At 40.0% G+C, this 26,643-nt stretch overlaps 2 protein-coding genes across 2 annotated transcripts in view; one reads left to right on the top strand and one right to left on the bottom strand.

Moving 5' to 3' along the window:
* The window catches only part of LOC109933047 (cysteine-rich and transmembrane domain-containing protein 1), a 31,019-nt gene extending 27,912 nt beyond the window's left edge, over positions 1-3,107 (bottom strand). Inside the window, exons 1-2 of the mRNA XM_020532073.2 lie at positions 2,966-3,107; positions 1,235-1,478 (exon numbers count right to left, since the gene is read on the bottom strand). Coding sequence (XP_020387662.1) covers positions 1,235-1,448 — 214 coding nt within the window. The 5' untranslated portion in view covers positions 1,449-1,478; positions 2,966-3,107. The remainder of the gene's footprint in view (positions 1-1,234; positions 1,479-2,965) is intronic.
* LOC109922298 (prostate androgen-regulated mucin-like protein 1) overlaps positions 3,092-26,643 on the top strand; it is a 91,065-nt gene continuing 67,513 nt past the window's right edge. Inside the window, exon 1 of the mRNA XM_048603416.1 lies at positions 3,092-3,421. The gene's annotated coding sequence lies outside the window, so the exon portion shown is untranslated. The remainder of the gene's footprint in view (positions 3,422-26,643) is intronic.

Below are 26,643 nucleotides of genomic sequence, written 5' to 3'. Positions count from 1 at the left end.
GAATTTATGTTGTTTCAATGAAATCACCTTGCATTCTAAACAAGAAAATATCTCCCTGCTATCTTACTATTACAGGGATTAGCCTGGTGAACCTCCACTGCCCTCCCTCTATGAAAAAAGTGTAACTATCTTCACAGAGGTAAAGTAATCAAAGCTGCACACAATATTCCAGGTGCACACTCATTCATGCACACACACACACACACTCTCGCAGGTGATTTTAAGCAAGACACCTTTACACCTGCACTCAAAATCTCTCGCAATAAAGAGGAACAAACACTTTGCCTTAGTTATTTGCTACACCTGCATTTTAGCTTTCATAACTTACTTACAAGTACACCAGATTCCTTTGGCCATCCTTTGACAGCATGAGAGTCTAGGACTTGTGAGCAAGAGCAAGAGCCCCAGCAGATCAGAAAATAGCAAATGCAACAACTTAAACAATATATATCTGTTATAGGGAAGATGCTAGAATTCATTACAAAAAGATTATAGTGCTATCCTTATAAAAAATGTGATCAAGTAGAATGAACGTGGGTTTGTTCAAAGGAAATTGTGTTTAATTAAGCTATTAGACCTTTTTAAAGTAACATTCAAGGAGATAAAGGAGAATGGTTGGATGGCGTTACTTGGATTTCTAAAAAAGGTGTTCGATAGGTGTCACATCATAAAATTGTTAAAGCCCAGAGGAGGCCATTCAGCGTATCAGGTCTGCATAGATTCTAGTAATTAGTGCCGACCTCGTCTTTTCCTTATATCCCTGCACAGAATTTCTATCCAAATAATCCTATGTATTCCAGAATGCCTCAATTGAATTTGCCTACATTTTTAGACAGTGCATTCCATATGCTAAGCAAATATTTTCTCACACTGAAACGTGGCTAATTTAAGTTAAGAAAATTGTGCATTAGGTAAATTTAAACCAGCTATTCAAACAGAATTTCAAACAAATTAAGATATCCTAGAACCAAAATATACACTTTACCACATATTTAAAGGTTGTTGCATATTGTCACATTTCATTGTAAATTTGTGACAATCAGATAATTACATAATCTTTTTAAAAGTCTTAACATTAACATTGTTAAATATTTAAATTTTCAACTAGAAACTTAACGATTTGTATATATAAAACTTGCTCAACTGGAATGAGAGTTAAAACTAGAGGAATTTAGTTCTAAGTAACCCATTAAAACTTTAATTTAAAAAGACTTTTCCAGCTAGCCAATCATACCTGTGTTTTTTGGAGCATCTGCGTAAACCATGCCTGGTTGAGGAGGTGCATTCTGCCAACCATACTGTGGATATCCTTGATATACAGGTTGCCCTCCTGGAGGTGGTGGATAACCTGGGTAAGCAACATTAGGACCCGGACCATGCGGTTGTGGATAAGGTGGATATGCACCAGCTGGGCCTGGCCCAGGATAAGGTGGCGGGTTCTCGTTCATGAGTGATGCTAAACTGGAGCACCTCTGTGACTTGAAATCAAAGGGAAAAAAATATTTTTTCACAAAGTTTAGTTTCCAACGGTCATTATAAACTATGGTTACTTATAACAGCCAAAGAAAACGTTGTCGGAGATTTGAACCTGCTTCAGTGTTAATTTCCAAGTTAAGGATCAACACCGAAAATTATATCCCGACATTACTGGAGATCCTGGCTGGCCTGCAGGCCACCAGTTACTTTTTCTTCCAAATTTTTTTTCATCAGCTGCAGTATTTTGCCTTCAAATCAGACACGATCGCATTCAAATTCTCTGCCTAACCTCCTCGGTATTTTCTAGTTAGACGCAAACTAGTCAAGGCCAGTCATTAGTCAACGCAGGAGCTCAGTACACCTTGGGTGCCTGACAAATATGGAAGTTCCTCGTAAAACTCACCATAATGCAGAATCACAAGAAAAACTGCATACAAATTTAAGCACATGACGCGGGGCTATAATTTGCTTTCAGGGCAGTTTGAAAACATATGGATCTACTTCGTTTTTCTACACGTTAATAGACTGGAGAAAGTGCGTGCAGGGAGTGGCTAACGGCTTCAAAGATTCTTAATCTTTCTGCAATTATACAACTGGCTCCAGGTCTGTAAAACAATTGCGATTTTGAAGTACAATTGTTAACAGATCAATTTCCACAGGAGAATGCATTAGCCAAGAACCAAGCGGGAGAGGTGAAAGCGGAAGTGAAAAATAAAAACACACCAAAACAAGTTTAGGTTACTGAAAAAGGCAAGTAAATAATCACCCGGTAGTGTAGTACAGTTGAGGCAAACATGTTAAGAACTTTATAACATAGAAGCGAACAGGTCAACTAGCTTTGAAGGCAGAACGACACTTTTCTCATCTCATACTTATGTTCAGGTACTCCCGATGGACACGAAAGTATATCATTTTAAAATTTATTAATTGAGTTTTAAAAATAAATAGAACAGTTGCACATTTGTATCCCAGGTTGCAGAAGGACACAGACTCCCTAATTGTTTCAAACGGATTATTTTGAAAAGCTTTTTGCTAATCGTTCCAGGAACATTACAGAAAAACAATAGCCTCCTTTAATCCGTGTGTCCAATTAAAAGGAGCTGAGAGAACGAAGGCAAACATCAGAACCAAACGGATTTACGCCATAGCGATTTTTAAACTCAGCGTGAGCAAACAAACTGAACGGATAATTGATAGATCAGAAAATCGACGGGTTTTAAAAAAAAATCAATAGATTAGCGAGGTTTGAGATAAAAAAAACAATCCAGCAATTTCGAAGGGGGAAAAGATAGAAACAGCGCCAACAGATTAAGAAGCTGCTTGAAACATCCCAAAAGGAGTATAGAAAATGAATAAATTAAATGCTGCTCTCGAATGAGTTCGCTCTTTTCACGGAAAACAAAAAGCTCTGATTCCAAACTAACAATGAAGCTTTTATGAACACTGGAGTTGCCGGCATAGGACAAGGGCGCTGCCAGTTAGACCTTACCTGTGCGTTCCGCTTTGTCTCCGCTCCACCTGTCGTGCTGTCCCGCAGCTGCTGCTTCGTTACATTCACCACTTCCCTCTGACGTAATGCGGCCAGCCCCGGATCACATGATCCAGGCCAGGCGGAATGCGCAGGCGCGCCCGGGCTGAGGGAATACCGTTGTTCTTGAAATTCCTGTCTGTTATTTTCAAACGAGCGACTGACGCAAACAGCTGCTATTAAAAGCAGAATCGTCAGCGCCTGGGAAGATCAGTGTGGGCAGGTTATGGGAAGATACATGTTTGCGTGGGACTAATATTTGAGAGGGCACCCCTCCACCTGAGTCAGCTGTTGAGCCTTACGTTGGGCTACGTCGTGCTGAGTTTGTGACCCTGGCGGTTTCTGGGAGCAGCAGCAGCAGCAGCACCACCACCACCAGGAGGAGGACTCTTTAAGAGTTAAAAATGCGGAAAGAAGGTGTTGTAAATACAGAGTAAATAATTCATTTTCCCAAGTTATTTTCCTCCCCTGAGCTGGTGATATGTGAGTTCTGTTTGGAGGAGGCGCCTGAGTGCTTGTGATATCTGTGCTGCTGGAAAACCTATTTTAAACCTGGGCTGGCGCTGCCACCTTCCTGCTGATCATGACTCATACTTCTGTTAGAAGTTGGGAGAGCCGATTGGACAGTTGACTGTTACTGCACCTGTATTTTCTTTCGCAAGACTTGCTGATATAGTACAATGGCGTTTTGCTTCAAAGCCTTAATATTTTAAAAAATGTACACCCTTGAATGGTTGGACTTTTTAAGCCTTATCTAATTCCTAATTCCTAGCTTGTATGCTTTTGAAGATTGTCAATTCGGAAGTAATCTCGAAATTCAAATCAATAACAGTTTTTTTTTTAACTTCATGTTACATCTTAATATAACACAGTGAAGTGATAGATTATTTAGTATATGTTTAATTTTTAAATTGTTATGTACCAAATTGGGTCTGTTGTAGATAATGTATTTTGATTTCTTTGGGGGAGGGGCGGGATACATTTAGTCAGCCCTGTATTTACTCAGGACCCTGAGGTGTAATAGTCTGATATACCTGACATGTTACATGCAAATCTACCTTAGCCTGTGCTGTTTGGAGTTGACTAGGCAAGCTATCTATTTGAAATTGGCTTGGTTCAGGGCATTGAAAGTGACTAAGCACTTGGAGAAGAAATAGTTGATGGAAGAGACTTAGCATGAATTTCCATCCCAAAAAAGAGTATCAAAGTTTGTCATTAAAAATGACCAGTAATATACACCATATGTGTGTGTGTAAGCTGTCATATAGTTGATCAGTTATTCTGTGCATATATACTATTTCCTCTTTCAAATATTTTAAAATTTATGAATGTAATATTAAGTAATTCTAGAACAGCTGGTTTGAGTAATTATATCTGAAATATAAAACTAGCCTCAATAATGGTACCAAAAACATTGTTGATTGCAGTTTTAAAAAAAACCACCTAGTTAAACAATTTTTTTTTAAACAAAAAAAAAATGTCATCCTCATCTAATCTGGCCTCTGTGTGATTTCAGAATCATACTAATATGGTTAACTCTGAACTTCCCTCTGAAATAGCCAAACAAGCTGCACCCTTCAAATGCAATCGAGCTTGCCAGCAATGGCTACATCCCATGAGAGGGGTCGGGGGCAAAGAAAAATGGCTCAATAGTGTAATTCACAGGAAGTCAAGCATCAAAATGTTTATTGCTGGTGTTTGGTAATAGATTTACCAATAAACTTAATGTAATTTACTTTTGGGAAATTTGCTGTCACATGATAGGCATGAGTAAAATATTACATGCATGACTGGTCCAGATGTAGGCCTTCCATTGTTAAATTTGTCGTACTACTTGCATAATCATTTGGTAAACTTGCTAGGAAACACTGTTGGTTTCTGTCAAATTCTATTCATACCGTATAGTGCATGCATTTTTCCAAAACTCATTTGGTCACTTTTTTTAACAACTTGGCTTGAACAAAAATCTGGACCTTTAGTTTGTGGTTATCTGCATTTTTCATAAATTACTCTATTGTAATTCATATAGGATTAAGAATAGGCCATTCAGCCCATTGACAGAGTGTGCTCTGCCATTCAGTTACATCAATGCTAATCATACTGTCTCCCTTTGGGATGTGGAACAATGACTGAGAGCTGAAGTTGAATTCCCCTTCAGGTTAAAATGTGGCTTTTAAGAGTAAGCATAAGCATTGATGACTGTGATGTACTTGTCCTGGGTTGTGGTGAATCAGGAGGTCATGCATTCACTCGTAGGAAATGAAAAGCATGAGGAAGTTTGCCACGATGTAACTAGTTCCCTTTTTAAATTTTGAAATCAATCCCATAGAGTCCGTATTCTTCCTCAGATTTACCCTTCCCAGACTAAGGTGTATCTATCACTTCCTTTTGAGCTGGACTTCACCTGTCTGCTGCTCTAAGCGAGATATAACAATGTAAATGTCACAATACCAGGGTTCCTCAGTATTGACAGTGGTGCAGTATTCAGGTCTTTCTTTACTGGTATTGTTTGTGAGGATCCTGATGTCCTAGGTCCCAAACTTAATTTTGGGACAGAGTGGAAGAAGCTTGCATGTGATTCTTTTAACATGGGATGGCTGTTGCACTGTGACTACTACATAGCAAGGTCTGTCTGATGACAGTGGTAACTGAGATGAATGGAGCCCAGGCTCAACTGATTCTCCTCCTTGACTTCAATGCCAGAGTTGGGAGGGACATGCATCTCTGGAAACTATGTTTGACATGGAACGTCTAGAGAAGGTAAACAATAAGAGTCCTTGTCTTGACATGATGTCTACACTAGGTCATAACAAACACTTTATTTCATCAAAGATAAATACAAAATCTCATGGTAACACCTTTCAGTCCATATGTTGGTACCTGCATGACTACTTGAAAATCTGTGTGAGGTACTGCAAGGATGCTCATGCAACCTGTGTAATGACTGGAGCTGACAACTGCTGGAGGAACCATGGCCTGATACAATCTATGGTGTAGATCAAGCTGGTACAAAAATGGCAGTGGCAGGAACAGAGATGCTGTCATAAGAAATTCATTTGTCAATTTAACAAAGAAAGACCTGCTTGGTCAGTGACATACAGCCAACTGGTGTGCTCAAAATGGATAGGAACTGCAGAATGCCCACAATACCTGCTCTACCCTTAAAACCATCATGTATCATAATTGCAAGAAACTCTTGGCTTCACTAGTAGAAAACATCAAGACTGATTTGAGAGTAACCAGGTGACCTGGAGCTACAAAATCGCAAACACAACGTGATCCTGAGCTGCATTCACTCTGAAGCCAAAGGAAAGAAAGCAGACTTACAGTTAAATGGAAGCCAAATTTCAACAGAACACCAGCACCTAAAGAAATGGATGATGGCTGGAAACTGCAGTAAAACCAGCAACTTGCTGATAGCTATGATGTAATTGGATTGTTCAATACCGGCAAGACCACCTAAAGTCCAAGCATTCAAGGACCTACCTCAGAGATCCAAGAATAAAGTATTGCTTATCAAGAACAGAAGCAGTCAGCACTCATTAAGAAGGAGCATTTTGGATTCGATCTTTAATGTGGGTGCCCTTGACCACATCCCACAGCACGCTACCCATTACAATCCCAACCTGACAACTAGTTGAAAAAGCCATCCCACAGCTGAGAATCAACAAGCCCACTGGCACAATGGAATATCCAGTGAGCTATTGAAAAATGGTGAAGTTCTCTTGGCAAAAATATGTGACCTTCTCTCACACTCAAAGGAGAGTACACCAATGGAGCTCTGAGATGCTCTGTGACCAAGCATTAAGAAATGAGATTAAGATGAATTGTGGTAAGTACAGAGGGCTGTCCCTGCTGTCCACCACAGAGAATGTCATTGCAAAAATTCTCTTCAGTCAACTCCTCCCAGTGGCTGAAGAGCTCCTACTGGAGTACAATGGGGATTCCATTGATCAAGAGGCACAGTGGATGACAAGTTCATGAAAAATGCTAAGAAGCAACAACCTTTGTACATGGCCTTCTTTTGACTCCGTCAACCAGGAAGGAATAAACTGTTACCATTCCTCATTTAATGAACAACCACACGCAAGCCATGATCCTCACCAGTGGATCCACCCCAACCCAATATGTTCACAAACTAGTGTTAAGCAAAGCTGTGTATTTCAAAGCTGTGTATTTTAATACTCTTCTCCATCGTCCTCACTACAGCTCTACACCCCATATCAGTGAAAAGACCCAATAGTGGATAAACAAGAAATTATTCAACACATCAGCTTCAGTTCAAAACCAAGTCCAATCTCTGTCATTGTCTTCATGCTGCAGCTCCAATGTTAGCACGTGTACACACGCAGACGATAGCTTGGGGGCTGGTCTCTATGTATTCACAGGCATGAGAATGGGCTTTAGGCTAAATTTTCAAAGAAACTAAAGACCTCCATTAACCTGCTCCAATCATGCAACACTGTTCCTCCACTTATTAAGACTTGCAGTGTGCCATTGGTGACATGGGTTAATTCTTATGCCTCCAGGAACCTCCTTTTCAATGGGGGTAGATGTTGATGAAATTCACAGTTGCCTCAAGTGTGCCAGTGCTGCCTTTAGCTTTCTGAGAAACAAAGACCTCAAACCCAGCAACAAACTCATGGTCTACAGTAGAGTTACCTGCTCTTAAGTATGCATTGGAGACGTGGACAATGCCCTGCAGACATATCAAATCTCAAGAAAAGTAGTGCCAGCATTGCCTCCTCGATCTTGAAAACCCACTGGTGGGATAGGCACTCCCAATATCAGTATCCTGTTTCAAACCAACAGTCCCAGCTTCAAGGCACTATTTGTGGTCAGACAGCTGAGTTGGGCAGGCTACATCATCTGCATGCCTGACACAAGACACAAACATTTTACTCCAAGCTTTTCATCGGGCATGTGGTTACAAAGAAGGCCTGAGGGGGGATAAAAAGTTCAGGTATATTTTCAAAGCCTCCATAAGAAAGTGGAGCATCCCCACTGAACCATGGTAATCTCTCTTGCCTAAAAGTTCAAACTGGAGAAGAAATGTCCACAAATACCAACAATCTCTGACAAGCCCAACTGGGGGGCCAAGTAGCATCAGCAGAAACAGCATGTGAAAATTCAAGCATCCAACTCAGCCTCCCTTCAAATACCAACTTCCCCACCTGTAGATGGATTTGCAGATCCAGGATTGGACTATTTTAGTACCTTGGGACCCAGGACATCAAAATGGAAGAAAGTCAGCCATGGTCTGTAGAACTGCCTAAGGAAAAGGCTTGTCCTCTACCGCTTCCATTTTCCAGCACTATCCATATATCCCTTTGGTATCATTATTGTCTAGAAATGCATTCATTTCTATCTCAAACATGATCAATGATTGAGCTTCTGCAACCCCCTGGGGTAGAGAATTCCAAAGATTCACCATGATTTGAGTGAGTTAATTCCTTTTCACCTCAGTCTTTAAAAATCTTGGGACAAGGGGTAGGCTATGGCCCTAGTTTTAGACTTAATAGCCTGGGAAATATTTGTAAGCAATCTTATCAGCCCTTGATGTGGGCATTGGCAAAATAGGGTGAGATAATCAAAAATGAGACTTTTGACATTGGCTGGAAAAGGCTGATTCTCCAACCATGTTTTGAACAGTGAGATGAGAATCTCACTGATGAGCGGTGAGAGGGTATTTGCAACCATTTTGTGTATTAGCATGCCATTATTGCCAAATCTCAATTCATTTTGTGTACCTACTGGATACTAAATTAGATGGCAACAATTCCCACTTGTAGGTCAGAGTTGGTACCTGGCAACTCCAAGTTGCCCCTTGCTCTTTTAGACCTCTAGCTTGGACAGTGTTCACCAACATCTGCAGCCATGATCCATCAGCAGCAACCTTCTACACCCCCTGTGCATAGATGTTGGTATCAGACCAGAACCAGCTTTACTGCAACTTCATGGCACATTTCCAGTCCACTACAGTATGGTTCTACACTTCAATGTTGCACTATTGAGTACACTAGACCTTTTTTTGTTGCAACTTGTAATTTATTTCCTCAGCCGAAGTTTAAAGACTCACAGTAGTTCTGACTTACTTTTCCTTTTTATCCCAGACACCAAGCCAGGTGACTCATTATGGTTGTTACCTGTGATCAGTGAAGGGGGTGCATATGTTGCTGTATGGCACCATGCTACATCAATCACATACCTGCACCTAGTGCCAATAGCGTATACACCAACACACTGTGTTTATCCACCAAACCCATGCATCAAAGTCTAAGGGGAGTAGTCAGCCTAGGGGAGATGGCCTTCAGTCATGGGGTTCCTAGCCCACTAAGTCAAGGCCATCACCTAATAGTCGTCCAGAATCTTGGATTGGAGCAGTCAGCGATTTGGGATAGTCTAGGTCAAAGGTGTGTATTGCAACAGACCAAGGAGTGTGCCACAGTCAGTGCTGCAGGTCTAGTGCCAACAGTCTGCGGATTAAAAGTAAGTCAGAGGGAGAATTGCACAGCTATCAAGGATTGTCCATGATCAGTCCTGGAATAGGCTCAATGAAAGTCAAGGGGTAGGGGAGGTTATCAGGGGCCACAGCTATGGTAATGAAGTTGGGATGTCAGTTCTGGGGATTAAAGGCAGCATGCTGGGATGTAGAGGATTGATATTTTTGATGGGGTAATTTCAACATACAAGGGGTGTAGATAATTGTACATTGGAAGACAAGTGTTGCTGTGGAGGTTGGGTGTTGGCAAGGAGGTCTTTAGTCACAACTGGCCTGGCCTCTCGGTTGGGGAGAGTGGTTACTTGGTGGTGAGCATCAATGCAACGTGACAATTGCCTGAGTTCTGTTCCTACGGCTTAGTCAAGCCAATGTGAGGAGATGAAGTTGTAAATTAGACAATTGTGTGGGAGCATGTGTAAGCTCATGGGCTTACAGTGAGAGAAGAAACAAAGGAACCTGGAGGTTCTACTTGTGATGTGAATGATAAGAATTAAAAGTGGCACCTGCAGGCCACACTACAGAAAGACAATCCAAGATCTATATCACAGACTACACCGGGACTTGGAGCTGATTTTACCTTGAAGTGTAAATATTCACTAACGTGCTCTCCTAACAATGGTTAGGAAGGAGCATCGAGGTATTGGTAATCATACAATGTCATACTCTTTATGCTACATGTCTTAGGCTGCATTCATCAGAATAAGATCCCCGTGACAAAGATCAATCTATGAGCATTACTTGGCCTCCTTTGTTGGAGTTCTTCATTGCCTGCGTATATGGAGCAGTATGATTAAACCATCAAAGGTCAGATGCCTCCCAAGAATGATTACTGGGTGACTAGGGCTACCCTCTGCAACTGTGGCTGATGACTCTTGTTACATAACCCTCTGATGGAAGCCAAGTGTAATCTTCAACTAGGGTCATCAAGGAACAGATGACAAGCTGCTGAAAGTGAGGTTCCAAGTCTAGAATTAGTTTGGGGGTCCTTTTTTGTACAGTTCAGACAGTGTGCTGCATAATTCTTGCATGCTGTGCTCTGCATAACTGGAGCGGCTAAAGAGGGAATATGATGGACTCTGAACAGCTTGGAGAATGGAAAGTCTCCAGGAGGAAGATGAGGTTATTGAGCAAGAGGAACATTACCTTCACCATGACAGAGTGGTACAGTATCAAGTGCAATGAGCCAAACAGGGCTTAATTGACTTCCAATAGATATGTATTGGATGCAGTGATCGGACTGTAAATCTGTTGCTGTTCGAAAGGCAAGTAGTCCTTGTCTGCTCCCAGAAGCAAATGCACCTTTTGTTTGCCTTCATTTTTGCAACTGTTGAAGCAAAATGACAGTTTTCAGCTATTTGCAGGCCTTCTAATTAGACAATGAGAAGAGATTAGGCTATTCTGGGCACTGGGGAAAGAGTAGCTTTCTCTTAGACAGGGTTCTAAGATGACGCTGCGGACTGGTAACCTCGGTAGCTTTTCCCTAAATAGCAATACATTTATGAATGTGCGCATGTATTTGCAATGAAGTATCATCTGTGCCATCTATGTACTCTTAGAAGCACCCCCCACTATGTGCATGCTGATGAGCAACTCCTGGCTGGCAGTGCTTGACTAAGTGCATAGCTGGGCTTTAAAAATGTTGTGGCATTGAGAATCTCAAGTTCCAGCAGAGTACATCTCCTTTTTGACCAGATGAGTGGGGCAGATAGATAATAAGGTGAGTTTCAGTGAAAAACGTGAGAAATCTTACAAGGTCTCATGGTGAAAACTCTCCTCCATGTAACTTACCAAAATTGACATTTTAATAATTTCTGGTAAAATTCAGCCCACTTTATCTGCATCCAGTAAAAAATTTTGTAAGTTTTTGATTAGATCACCTGTTATTCTTAAATTCTAGGGAATACAGATCCAGTCTTCTTCTAAAACAATCTTGTCATTCTAGGGATTAATCTGGTCAACCACCATTCACTCCCCCTCTGGCAGATCTGTTCCTCATTAGATAAAGGGCCCAAGACAATACACATTGCTACATGTAAAGCCTCTCTATGGCTTTATACAACTGTAGCAAGGGATCTTTACTCTTGTATTTGAATCAACTTGCAATGAAGGCGAGCATACCATTTGCATTCTTGATTGCTCACTGCACCTATACAATAAGATTTGGTGACCTAATGAGCAAGAGCACCCTTTGGACATCGGCCCTTTCCAACCTCTCACATTTAAGAACTATTCTACCTTTTTTTGATTTTTGTTCTGTCAGTAAATAACGTCACTTATTATATTCCTTCTCCCGTGTTCTAGTCCATTCACTTAGCCTGCCCAAATCTCCTTGAAGCCTCCTTGCATTCTCCTCACAGCACTTTCCAACCCAGTTCAGTGTCATCAACAGTTTTGGAAAATACATTGTTTCCCACATCCAACTCCTTTTATATTGATTGTGCTGTGACTTTATTACTGGCATACAGCAAGGTTCAGTACTAGTCATCCCAGGAATTATCCATTTATTTCTACACTCTGCTTTCTACCTGTCAATTTTCAATTAAGCTAGTATATGGAATAATGGAATGGCTTATGATGAGTTGTTTTGCTTTGGCTTATAATAAACAATTCTTCAACCTACCTGAATTTCACCCAGTCCGAACTTCAATAAACTTAGAGATACACGCGTTTTACTTGTATTTAAATGAATCTGTTTTTTTGTAGAATTTCTGGATTTGTTTTATGTCTCTTTTGAGTGCTGGGAGAAAACTGAGACCACACAGTTAACAAAAATGCCTAATAATTGATGGGAAAATCATTAAGTTGGATAACTGCACAGTCTGTTGTGGCTTTGTGCTATTTATTTGTCTGTTCTGTCAGCGAGAAATGTTGGTTTAAGTACCAAGTTGCCATGGCTGGCAAACAAGTGGAAGAAGTAGAAAACTTGAAAAAGCAGACTGTAACTCATGAGAAAGGGATGCAGTCATAGAACCCAGTAAGCTGAAAGTTGTTTCTTTAAATGAAAAGGGTGTTTCAAAGTTTTGTGATGACTAAGAAAACTTTAGGGACAGATCTGAACTTCAGTGAACAGCGGCTGTCAATTGAAGTTTTGAAACAAATCAAGAAAATCAAAGTGATTATAGATCTTTAAACAGTTGCTGTAATGACTGATCTTTGCAAAGATTTAATATTTACCCCATTAATTAGTAGAAGCTGGTGGATAATCTCATGGTTTCAACCACCCAGAAACTGGAGGGGCAGCACCTGATATTCTGCCTTGGGAGCCTACAGCCCAATGGCCTAAATATGGATTTTACCAGTTACAAAATCTTCCCCACCCCTGGCCTCATCCCATGACCAACCCTCCCTGTCATCCCCGCCTCCTTGACCTGTCCATCTTCTCTCCCACTTATCCACTCCTCCTGCCTCCATGATCAATCCCCACCGCTCCCTACCTGCCCTCACTTATCACTATCCCACCTACCTTCCCCAGCTCCACGCCTCCTCTCTTTATTTCTGAGCTGCCTCCCCCCACCTCCCGCCTCCTTTTCTGAAGAAGGATCCTGACCTGAAATGTCAACTTTCTTGCTGCTTGGCCTGCTGTGTTCCTCTAGCTCCACACTGTGTTATCTCTGACTCCAGTATTTGCAGTTCTTACTATCTCTTTAACCAAGTATATTGTTTAAAAGTGCAAGAAAATCTGCCAGCATCTTGGAGAATTTCATAAGAAATCTAGGAAATCATTGCTTATTCAACTACGAAAATTGTATTGGCAAGCAATAATAAAGAATCAAACAAGCACAAAAATGCATAAAATAAATTGTCAGAATCTTAAGTGCTCAAACCTTTCTCCAGCAGAATTTGGGCTAACTAGGGTTTATGGATTACGGAAAAAAGGAAACCAGCCGAAAAGCATTTGAGCAGATGAGCTTGGTGGCATGTGTTTAGTGTTCAAAAGTGGAGAGAAGCACTGGATATTAATTAGAGGTTAAAGCTGTAAGTTAAAGGAATGGAGAGAATTGGATGAAGCTCAGCTTGGAGTTGAACAAGATGATTTTAAGGATGACACTGTTAATGGACTGTGGCCAGTGATAAAGATAGTATAATTGATCAGGAATTGGACTGGAGACAGGGCCATCGATTTTTAATAATCCTGTTTCTGTCGATCATGTTGCCAAATGGCAACAGGTGGGTAGAGAATGGGACAAAAATCCTTGGGAGACTGAGAGACAACAGTACATTTAGTTAATCAGGAAGAGAGACATATTGAAATATTTCAATGAAGCTGAATGTCAGGAGTGAAGGTTGGTAAAATTAACCATATGAAATTGGGCATGGAATTGCAAGAAAGATAAAACAATTAGCTGTGAGGCAATCATGATATTCAAGGATCTTAGTGAGGAAAAGGCTTACAGCTTGGATGGTAGTTGGAAAGGACAAATGGTCTGTTGGGAGGTAATTTTTTTGAGGACGATGGTGATAACGGTGGCATAAAGGGTTCAGATCTGGTATATGAATGAGAAGGAAATTAAAAGAACGCGTTGTAGCTTCCTTGTAAACTAAAAGAGAATGGGAGAGAAGCTGCAGACAGAGAGGTTTCGCAATTAGAGTCAATGAGATCCAATCAAAAGTTTCCAGCTATTGCATACTATCACAAGTAACGAGTTTAAGAGTTATTGAAGAAGTAACAAATTCAATAGATGAAAAAAAACTTCAGTACCTCAACATTCATCTAGCGTGTGACTATTAAGGATCAGAGAGGTCACTTCCTAGTGTCTTGGGAGAAGTCATGATGCCTTCATGCTGTATAGTGATCTATGCTATGTTTGATCCACCAACCAACACCAATGTTTACTGCCCCTTTTGCTGTTCCTTACCTCCCTCAAATGTATTCTATTTCCAAATTTCTGAGATATAATTCTTTCTTTCTACTGTTTTTTTTTTTTAAAATCCTTTTCTATTTAGCTTATCTCTTCTAAAAGTTAAGTCTCCTGGAATATTAGTCTCCAGCCTTGACCACTTTGCAAGCATGTTTAACTGGTGCTAACTACAATATTCTTGGTCTTGTTGTGCTTCCTATGATGTATGCTGTGTCTCATTAGCACATCACCAATGTCAGACTTAACCCCTTTTTATATTAAGCTTGCCACACCTGATTGATGTCTTGGGAGGTGGGTGGTGGTGGAGCATGCGATGCCATCGATATGCTGGATACCTACAATAACTAGTGGCCACTGGAGAGGCAGAAATGTATCATGAGATCCCATATCAGTTCAGAAATGACAGTTTAATTCAATCTGTTAAATGTTTCCTCTAAAAATTTCCTTTTGGTTTTTCTAAGTTACAGTTTATTGGTGAAATGAAAAATACCAGTTATTCATCAAAAAACCTGGATTAATCAGGAGCAATAGTAGGCCATTTGGCACCTTGATAACCACCTCAAATGAATAAGATTGTGTTGATCTGATGATTGCCTCAACTCCACACTCCTGTATGCCCCATAACCTCCTGACTCCCTTGTCGATGAAAAATCGATCTAACTCGCGCTTGTATGTATTCAATTACGCAGTTTCCACAGCTTTCTGTGGAAGAGAGTTTTTTACAGATTAATGATCTTCTTGAAAGGGTTGGGTGGGGGGGGGAAGAAAAGATCATGGGCTGATTTTTAAATTATATCCCCCTAATTCTAAACTCCCCTACAAAGGGAAGCATTGAGTTAGGCTAACTGACCCATACTGTTCTCTCTGTCTTCCTTTTTTTCCTTAGTGTCACATGTTGATTTTTTTCGAAACATGGGACCTTTCCAGAATCTAAAGAATTTTAGAAGATCACATCTCTGTAGCTATTTTTTTTTTAAAGTCCCTAGGATGCAGAACATTAGGCCCTGCAGACATTTCAACCTTTAGTTTTTTGCCCTACCGTTTCCCTAGTGATTGTGATTGTGATTGTCTTGAATTCCCCCTCCCCTTTTAACTCTTCGCTTTTGCTTTTCTTGGGATTTTTTTTTTTCTGGGCCAAATAAAAAGAATATCTGACCTCCTGTGCAAGTACTCTGCATACTGAAATCATTTAAAACACAAGGCATTGCACAGTTAGTGAAGAGTGTTGGATATGGTCACCTTCAAGAGCCAATACTGGACTCACTTTTGCTTTTGCTCCTAGCATATGTAAGATGATTTGGATTTTGGTATATGTGATAATCCCAACAACGCCCATGGGGAATGGGATAATGTGTTTGACTACAGATCAGGTGGTTATATGCTCAACTTCTATCAGGTTCATTTTTCATAATGGGCTTTGCTTGTGAATATTTAATTGGCTATGTTTATGATTACTGGTGGTTGTCAGTAATTTACAAAAAAAAACACTCTCATTTTGGTGGTGGGAAAGTTGCCTAGTTGTGTGTGTTAGCCCTTTGGGCTCTTGAGATGCAGTGATGCTGTCTTTATCTCTGAGCTAGGAGGTCCAGGATCAAGGCTGAACTGTTTTTTTACAAAGTCTAAGGGCTCTTGTGGCACAGCAGTAGTATCCCTACCTCTGAACCAGGAGGCCTGGGTTCATGTCCCACCTGCTCCAGAAGTGTGTCATAACATCTCTGAACAGTTGATTAGAAAATATATGTATTTAAAAAGAAAAGCAGATCCAGGGATGGGAGAACTGTCCTGGGCTAGGACTAGCCTGTGTATGCCATGACTAGTGGCTCTATTTTGGTGTTCAACAATTTATAATGCTCCTTTCCACTTGGGCTTCCTTGCATGAGAGTAAAAAAAAATTTTAAGTCTTACCTTTCAACAAACTCACTAAGAAGGTGACAGGGAAATATGGGAAATACTGCTGTTTGGGAACCTGGAATGTTATGATGCGAGTGTGAAGGATTGACCTCAGTAAGCCAAAAGAATGAGATACATTTTATTTCAAATGAAAGGGATAGAAGGGGATACTGACAGTCAGTCATTTTCCTGACTGCTTGTCAGGCCGTGACTTTCAGCAAAATAAATAAATAAATTAACCTACCTGGCTGCCCAGGAATCAAAATCTTTTAACAAAATGATAGACATGGTAACAGACTACTGAGCCCAAACCATCTGTCATATTTCAACGTTACAGGTTTAACGTGGCAAATAGACTTCCTGGGGAATCAGTTACTAAATTCTTGATGAGCATGTGGAAATTGGCGGAATGCTGTGAGTATGAGTTAGCACTTTGGGAAATGTTAAGATATCGCTTGGTTTGTGGAATTAATAATGTTGCAACCCAAGGGAAACTACTGACTGAACCAGCTCTGGACTTGAAGACAGCCATAGAATTGGTCCTTTTTCATGAAAACGTGGGAATAGAAAGCTTGGAAGCTTCAGGGATCCATGGACAGTACTGTCCCCAGCCTCGGGCTGCAACCATACTGCAGAGCCAAGTCCTCATCCAACAATACTCATGGCTCCCGTTCGTTGCCAAGGAAGGGCAACTCCAGTTAGAGGCTGCAGGGTTCCAGAACTGGATGGGAAGTTTTTCCACAATAGTGAAGAGCAAGAATGTCGATGCCACACTTGTAGCCATGGATCTACCCCAAAAACAGCTACCAAAACTGGCAAAACACAAGTGCCCAGGCCAAAGGGCGAAGTCACCTCCAGAGAGGTGATTAAATAATTTGCATAGGAGGATGAGGAATTGTTACTGCTAATTACAACAATGCTCTTAAAGTGGCCCCAATTAAGATAAAACTCCAGGTAAATGGCCACTCCCAAGACAAGGAGTTAGACACACAGGCACCTCAATATCTATTGGTGGGGAAAGAACCTTTAGGATACTCCGATGGGACATCTTGTCTTTCAGCATGTGAGATACCAAGGCTAGATTGGCCACAGGCATTGGGGAGCCTTTATGTATTATTGGGACCACTGTAACTCCAGTTACACATGGACACAGTCTGACTCCCCTTAAAAGGGGTGCAAGGTCCATGTTCCAACCTTTTGGGAAGAGACTGGCTACAGAAAATCTGCCAGGATTGGCAACAGATTTTTAAAATGGGTGCTGGTGATCTATATGACATAATTGGGAAGTAACCTGAAGTATTGGGAAAGTCATAAAAAGGGGCTGTGACTCCAAAAAACACAATGGAGTCAAAATTTTTACAAGACCTAAAAAATTATTAGGGGGAAATATGGGTCACATGTGGCACTTTGGTGACGGCTTTCCAGGGATCCCTGGAATTATCCTTTTATTTAAAGAAAAAGGAACAGTTATCATACATGGCCAAAACTGGGGAGACAATTGCAAAAAGAAATGTTGGCCAGCTCCATAGAGGTGATTGTTCGAAGGACGTGCCACCTAGGATGAACCCCCTGCAGTTACTGTTTGTTTGGTTTTCACAGAAGAGATGTTTGCCTACTTATGCACCCCTCAACCAGACCTGGAAAGCATCAAGAATGGTGCCATGGCCAAAATGTCGCAGGAGGCTCCATCATCACAGGAACAAGGGGGGTACTGTCAAGCTCCGAGGGAGTGGGATGTGATAACCCCTACAAGACCCTTCTTCGGGTCTAGGCCTGAAACGTCAGCCTTCCTGCTCCTCTGATGCTGCTTGGACTGCTGTGTTCATCCAGCTCTACACCTTGTTATCTCCGATTCTCCAGCATCTGCAGTTCCTACTATCCCTATTGAGCTTGTTGAGTATGAACAGGCAGTGGCATGTGCAATTGAGCCTATTATGAAGCAGACCCAGGGATGGTTCTGTACAACTGTCTGTCCAGGCCTGGGACTGGCATATGTATGCCACAAATAGTGGCTGTATTTTGTGTTCAACAATAAATAATGCTCCTTTCCAGTCGGGCTTCCTGAACCATCACAGTTACCAAACAGAAACTTGAAGTTTGCTGTTAACAGAAAAGTAGAAGGTTTAGAAAACACTGAGGAAGATATCGATGAGGAGTTGCAGATGCAATTTAATATGTACGAGAGTTCATTCTTTTAAGAGGAAAGTCATTGAGAGTGTACCTTTCATAGAAAAATGTTGAAGCCTGTGGATGATAGTTTTCTGAAGCTGTTTTTTAAAAGAAAAACAACAAAAAATGGACTGGCTTTTAGAAATGAAGCGCAGAGTGAAAATATAACTTCTTTATAAAACATCAGTTACACCATTGTTTTGAGTTTTTCATTATTAAAAAGACAGTGTAACCATATAAATAAATGTATTAAAATGATGCTAGTAATGGTATGTTTTAGCAGAGAAGCCAAAAAGATTAAATAGAATTTTTTTAAATTATGAAATGTCTTGATTTTTGTGGGGGTGGGCGGCGGAGCGGGTAAACTTTTTTCACCCCTTTGTTGAGATTTCAGTAACAAAGAGCCATCAGTTCAATATCATCACAAAGAGATTGGTTATTTTTGTACTGTTGGTGTAAAATGTGTTCCACAACAAATGTTTGAAACAAACACCATTGTACTTCTCCCGAGACAACGGTTAAGTATTTTTAACAGAAGAAGACTGTGTGGAGAGAGCAAAACTGAAATTAGTTTCGGATTGCTCTTGCATTGAGCTGGCACAAACGTATCGGCCAATTGACCATGTCTTGTGCTGTAGCCCTCTATTTTCTTCCATTCCCAAAAAAAGTGTAATTCTATTAAAAAAACATGAAATTTTGTGCTGGAAAAAGTGCTGGTGAAACAATTTTATTTATAAAACGATAACAGGATCTATGTTCAGACAAATTGATGTATTGAAGGTGATTTATTGTATTAATGTCAAGCTAAACAAATGCTAAACTTTTAGTCTTTTAATTATTCAAATAATGTACAGAACTATTTTTGTGACCAGTAGTTATGTCACTGCTATGCATGTACATTGGCATAGATTCTGAGTGGTTTTCAAGAGATGGTTTATGCATCATTTCACATTTACCGTTGAAATGAGATGTGTTGCTATTCTAATTTTTTGATATCACTAATTTTTTTCAACCCAACAGTTTAAAAATGAACTTATTAACTGTCATGGTAGAAGCATAGTTTCCAAAAATCCTTGAAGGATAAATTTTACAAACTGGTTTATATAACTAGTGTAATTCTGGTAACTAAAGGGTTTATAGTGATTTTTAAATTCTCACATTCATTAGAAAAGTTGAAAGCTAGTGCAGTGCACCATGCATACCTTTTTAAACATGTATGTGCAGAGATGGTTTTCCTACACTCAAAATAAAGAGATGAACAATATAATTGACTACTCACCACAATTATTGTAATGCGAAGTGTTTAAGTTTTCTTTCAGAGAAAGACAGGATTGTGATGAACAGTGTTTCATGATGTATACATGAATAATGAAACTTTATTCAGGAAATTTTGACAAAGGAATTTTTTTTTTGTTTTTTTGTAGCCAAAACACCACTGACTTGTTTTTAGCTGATCAGAACTGTTTGTTGTTAAATAAGACTGCAGTTATATTTATTGTTAGTCTGAGGCTGATTGCAGCAGCAGAAAAGAATGCAACCCCAAAGGATCTCTAGTGTAATGTTCAATTGTGAATCAACCTCTGGCTAGTTTTTAATAGGCATAGTACTGATGTAATTATATAATGTGCATACAACCAGGTGCCTGACTATTGAAAGTTTTTAGTGATTTTAGCAGGAGTATTGGTTTTTTGAAAACATTTTCTAATGTATATTCTTCAAGTTTTTTTTAGTGGGCTATTGAAAATTTTTCAAGCCAGCACTGAAGGTATACTCCACATCAAACTTGATACCATGTGTTATGAGATTGGCCTCTCATAAGGCTCCATGTTGGAGGCAGATTAGGCCCTGACAATAAGGATATCCGTTCTGAGGAAGGGTCACCGGACTTGAAACGTTAACTGTGAATTCTCTTCACAGATGCTGCCCGACCTGCTGAGCTTTTCCAGCAACGTCTGTTTTTGTTTCTGATTTACAGCACCTGCAGTTGTTTTGGTTTTTAATTTTAAAAAAATCCTGTTACAAACTAGTGATCACTGTAAAAGTATGTGCTACAAAGTCAACATGTACCATTTAATGGTTGGGACAGAGTGCTGCCATCTTCCTTTTGTACTCTTTTAAAAGAATGTTGAGTTAGGCAGGTCTTAGTAGGGCACTCTAACAAAAACAAAATGATCAATGAAAAATTGCAAAACTGGAATGCAAACATATCAAAATTAAAACAAAATATCATTATCTGGTGTGTTGATGCACCCTAGCCTCTAGCCTGTATTGTGTCAGTGGATAATGCATTGATGTGGATAAATTACCACAAGCCGCCTTTAATTTGGCTACTTATTAAAACATTTCACAGGCAATCAAATATTGAAACAATTATTTAGACTTTTATTGTAGTAACCAAAATAAGACCCTCGAGTAAGTAATTTAAGCTTCACAGCCCAACTTGGCTATTACCCATTAATGGGGGATTTTAGCCATGTTTCCAACCAACAGTGTCGAGGGTTTGATCATTTGTGCAGTGTTGTTCTTTGAAGTTCTGCAGCTGAGGAATTCCGGAGTTATATTCTTATACACCATTCTCTCTTTCAAGTTGGTGGTGTAACATTATTGTTGATCCTTTTAGATTCTTTCATCCACAATATTGACTACTCCTCTGGAAACATCAAGTCTGTAGCTTGCCTTCTTATCAGAAGTAGCTTTCATGTTCCTTGTTATGTTTGGCATTGACTGGTCTGTTTGAAGACACCGCTTTCCTGCAGTTAATTCCTTAAATTATTCTGCAGGGCAATAATTTGTCCTTGTGACATAAGGCAGCCATTTATCAAGCAGTTGTTAAAACAGTTTCATGCATGCATCTTTTTGACTCCTTCTTCTCCCATGGCTAATTGCTCTCAAGTCCTATACAACAGGACTTATCCACTAACAGCTTATTCCAAACAGAATTATTGCTGATTCTTTCAATTCATGAAGAACAGTTATAAAAATCTTAAGTTTACACTATCACAGCATGCTCCTTCTCAATGGACACCCATGCACAGAAGTACTATGAAAGAGGCAGACAGTTAGTTACTCTAGCACTCTCCGTGGGAATCTTTCTGATACTGCATCCTGTTTGGACCTGTTTTGGTTATCAGTGGTAGAAGATGATTCCCTAGTGAATCATAACAACAAGATATAGTTTGTGGCATTAAAGCAATAGGTACAAATTACATTGGCTAGTTAGACTTAATTTCTAAAACTATTAGCAGCCACTGATAATATATCTGACACCATTGAGATAAAATCAGAGTCATACAGATCTCGAGATATATCTTATGTGGACCATGAGTATCTGTGACATCATCAGATTGGGTGCAGTCAAATGCAGTTTTCAAGATTAACATATTCAGGACCATTGCCCTGTATAACAACTTTTTCATAATTAATTCACAGCAAACCAAAAGTGGTTAATCCTTGGTTTGTTTATTAATCTATAGATCTGAGAATTGTTGAAGAAAAACACATTTTGTCGAAGTTTTTCTTCATGCACTGTGGGGATTTTTTAAAGAATACAATTCAAGGGTAAAACCATGCTACAGGAGAGGAGAATTACCATGCAGTGAGAGTTGACAGCCAGGTTTTGTTTAAATTTTAAAATCAGCAGGTTGACTCTCATTGGTCAGGACATTTTCCTGAAAAATCAGAGTGACTGTCACTTTTATGTTATTATTTATATTAAATAAAAATTTTGAAATTGCACTGTATGATCTTGCAAAATCAAACAAAACTACAGTAGTCTTAGAGGTAATCTTGGATGTGCATGCACAAAGTGTTACTTTCCCGACTCCTCCACATACACTTGCCTCCTCTAACATGGCAGACTTACTGGCCGAGAAAATCCAACCTGTGTTCTCCTAAGTTAAATTATCTGGAAATATTTCCATTGGTCTTGAGTACGTTCTTAAACTCTCCAGGATCTGCATTTTACTTTCACCGCTCACGACAATGTCACAAAAAGCTGTGTGTGCTCTCAACCCTTTGTGTTCACCAGTGCACCTTGTGTACTTTTTCTGGTATAGCTGCAGGATGGATTGGAAACTCCTGCGGCTGTAGTTTGACCAGGTCAATTTTCAGAGATGCAAGCCACATTTAAGAGGTACTATGGATGCCCAATTTTTGCCCATCCAAAAGGGACACAACCAAGATGTAGCGCAGGAAACATTTAATCACACTTGGAGTATTTGATACTAGGCATTATAAGAATGAATGCTATCTGCATCCTTTCAAAGTGGTTAGAGTGACCATACCCACATGTTCTCCACTCTAACCACTTCCAAATACAGGCATCATCTAATTTCTAGGCCCATGTGGGTGTGCTGCATTCGTCAAGAATGCCTGTTCTATCAAGATTGAGAAAATGAGTACTTGTAGTTAGGATATTATTAATGAATACTTGCTGATCAGAGAATCATAACAGTACAGAAGAGACTCTTTGGCCCTCAAGTCTGTAGTGTCAAAAATATACATGACCTCCACCAGTGCCACTTTCTCACACTAGGCACATAGTGTTAAATGTTCCCACCAAGTACCTTTTAAAAGGTTGTGAGGTTTCCTACCTCACCTACCCTCCCAGACAGTGCATGCTAGACCCCATCAGCCTCTGGGTGAAAACGCTTTTCCTCAAAGCACCTCTTAAACATCCTGTCTTCCACTTTAAAATTATGCTGTCCTGTTATTAACCCTTCAATTAAAGGGAGCGGCGGCTTTCTATTCACCCTGTCCATGCCCCTCAATCCTATACATCTCTGTCTGATGTATATCATGATGCTAGTATCATGTAAAAAGGTACCTTTGTTAATACTCACTATTAATCCATATTTAAAAATATCATGTTAAGTTGTGATCACTCAACATGAGTTGTTCATTGATTATCTTGGCTATCTCCATATCATATGTTGCCTTGACTATTCTGTGTGGAATTCACATTCCTTCCAGTGTTAAGGTATTATAAAGAGGCTTACATGATGAACTTTGAACTGCAATGCAGAGGTTTTGATGTTTTCTATAATTTCGTTGCACAATGAAAAAATGCATTGAGAGTTAATGTCTATCACTAGACTTTGTATGTTATCTTATTGAGGGAGCGGCAGTTTAACATTTATTGCATAATAGTATTAAAATCAAAGGTGAGTATAATTATATTGCCAAATACATTTTTGGATCCAACCACCCTGGTCGGTCATATTAACTCCCTTTCAAAGTCTTACCTCTGCAATTTGGATCTGTGATTTAACAGGATATTTTAACAGGTAGTTTTCAACTCCAAGAAGGATTCTTTGCTTTTCCTGCACCTCTTGATGCAACATCTCCTTAACAAAGCAGCTGGAAAGCACTGACATTTTCCCCCACTGTGTTCAATATACAATGTTTTCAGAGCATTATACACTCCTATCTGAACAATAACACCCTTCAAGTTATTAGGCAAAAGCGGTCCACCACATTTTAAGATAACGAGGTGTAGAGCTGGATGAACACAGCAGGCCAAGCAGCATCAGAGGAGCAGGAAAACTGACGTTTCAGGCCTAGACCCTTCCATGTTTTAATACTAGCAAAAACCCTTTATGCATTGTTGCTTTGCCCTGTTTGTCACCTCGCTGTCAATCTACATGGTTGTTAATTTCCAGGTGATCCCTGCGTAATTAAGGGGATGGCAGACCACACGAATGAATGGACCCAGCTCTGAGTTTATCGGTCTTGTAAAATGAGAGCTGGATACTGAAAAGTTATAGCTAATTACAGGAAAAAATGTTAGGTGTCTTTTCTAAAAGACACTTAACTTTTAATAATGGGACAATTAGCAAATATAATAATGCAACAAATTAATTTGCTGTATTTATAATTTGATTGGGCTGACTCTTGCCACATTTCGCTAATTGTCATTTTCACTGAATTCCATGGAGGGTTTCTTTCAAAGAGTGCAAAACCTTGCTGAGAATCATCCCATACCCCTTTCATTAATTACCTGCTACCCCATGGCATCCTCTTCATCCAATCCCTGCTATGTCGAGTGAGAGAACCCAGTTGGAAGTACTCATCACTGATGGGATAAACTGGAAAAGACAAGCATACTTGGTGCTGGAGCCATATTTAGAACACTGTTGCCAGGGCAAGCATTAGCTCTAGAACCACCCTGCACAGTTTTTGACCCTTGCCCTGGACTTAGCAGAGAATGGAAAATTATCACCCTGCTTTCCAGATAGGAACCTGTGTATCCTGTTGGACAGGGTGGTGCAGAGGAGGGCTGCCTACTTCCTGCGGGACCATCAGTGGAGGCCATGACATCAGATCCTGCTGACTGGTCTGGGGTTTTCCACTGGGTTATTGTAGTCTTTGCCACTTGGAGGAACACCCAGCCATGCTGGAAGAAGGTCAGTGACATTTTCTGCCCTGCCACAATAAGTGCCATCTTTTTCTACCCACACTTGCTCTACTCTGCTATTGTGCGCACTTCTAAGGCTCATGCTGTACCACTGTCACTGTTGTGTGCTACATCTTTCTTCAGCTACTTGTTGTCACCCAGAGAACCCTCAGATTAACCTTGTGTGGCCTCTGCACCTTCTACTTAATCATGCTGGAGATCATATCATTGGAATGGAAGTTTTTATCAACTGAAGGTAAAGAATATATTATCTAACGGATTGTTTTCCTTTTTTTTTAAGTCCTCTTTTGAGCTTTTGGTCATCCAATAGTTCCTTTATTATTATAATATATCTTTGTGCCATATTTTGTTTTATGTTGTGTTTTGTGAAGCTCCTTGGGGCTTTTTATTATGTGAAAGGCACTATATAAATATATGTTTGCAAATACTGAGAAGCAGTGGTAAAATACATAGGGGAAAATCCATATGGATTTACTTACTGGCTTTCATATTGCCAGCCAATTTATTGCTTGAAAGTTTAGTCACCTTTGCACACTGCAGTCACAAAAACAGTCAGAAAAAATGACCAGTTGAGGAATCGTTGTAGGAGCAAAGATTGCTGCCCTCTCCACACTTCATGTCGGCTCTGATGAAGAGTCATCTGGACTTGCAGCATTAGCTTGCTTTCTCTCCATGGTTGCTGCCTGACCTACTGTGATCTCCAGTTTTTGTTTTCAGTTGAGGAATCATTGACTGGTCATCTTCAAGCAGTGACATGGGTCCTTTTTATATAGCTTGCTGAAGGGGTAGACGGGAAGTTAAATTTAACTTCTCATCAGAAGAACAGTACCTCTGACAAATACAATACCCATCAGTATTTCAGCTTATATCAGTGTCTAGAATGGAAACAAATGCTGCTGATTCAAGCAGAGAGAATTCTGCAACTGAAATAATGAGTGTTAATGGTTGCTTCTGCCTTTGCAATTTTCAAACCTACATACAATTGACAAATTGGAAACAACAAGAATAAATCAGTTGATCCAATGTGTAAGATGGCTCCTTTTATTCCTGCCTCCAGAATCATGTTTTTACATTATAATCTGTATATAATTTGACCCCCTTAGTCACAACAATGTTATACTCATATTAGAGTCAGCCTCAATTCTTCACCCCAAAACAAATGTTTTACTTTTCAGTACACTTTTAAACTGAGTTTAAGGAATGCTCACACAGAACAGGCCACATGGCAAATAACTAGGATGGCAACCATAAAACCCACACAAAAACCACTGGAAAGATGATGCTGGAGGGATTTCTGTGTTTTTGGGACTGGGTCTGAGGAAGATGGCACCTTTTTTAAAGCAGGGGATTGCATCCAAGTTGAGACTCCATTCCTTGCGAGGCATTTTTCTCGTGCTATAGAGGAGGTTTTAAACTAGCTCCGTAGGGTATGGGAATCAGAAGAAATATTAGAAAGTAATACCAGGGTGCACAAAATGTTGGGAGAGGCAGATAGTGCTAAAATAGAGAATAGTAAGTTTTTGGAGGTTTAGTCGGAGTAGGGGAGAAAGTTTTATGAAGCCTAAATTAGGAATACACTACATGCACGTGAATGTCTAGTGTATAATAAGATTGGAGATTTACTGGCACAGATGGCATTGTAGGACTACAAACGTTGTAGAGGTGATGAATCTGGCTGAAGGAATGAGTGATATGGTTGTTAAATATGAGATAACAAGGTGTAGAGCTGGATGAACACAGCAGGCCAAGCAGCATCAGAGGAGCAGGAAGGCTGACGTTTTGGGCCTAGACCCTTTTTCAGAAA

Source organism: Rhincodon typus, chromosome 12, assembly GCF_021869965.1.
Source record: "Rhincodon typus isolate 14 chromosome 12, sRhiTyp1.1, whole genome shotgun sequence".
Classification (NCBI taxonomy): Eukaryota; Metazoa; Chordata; class Chondrichthyes; order Orectolobiformes; family Rhincodontidae; genus Rhincodon; species Rhincodon typus.
This window is presented reverse-complemented; position numbering and strand designations above follow the sequence as displayed.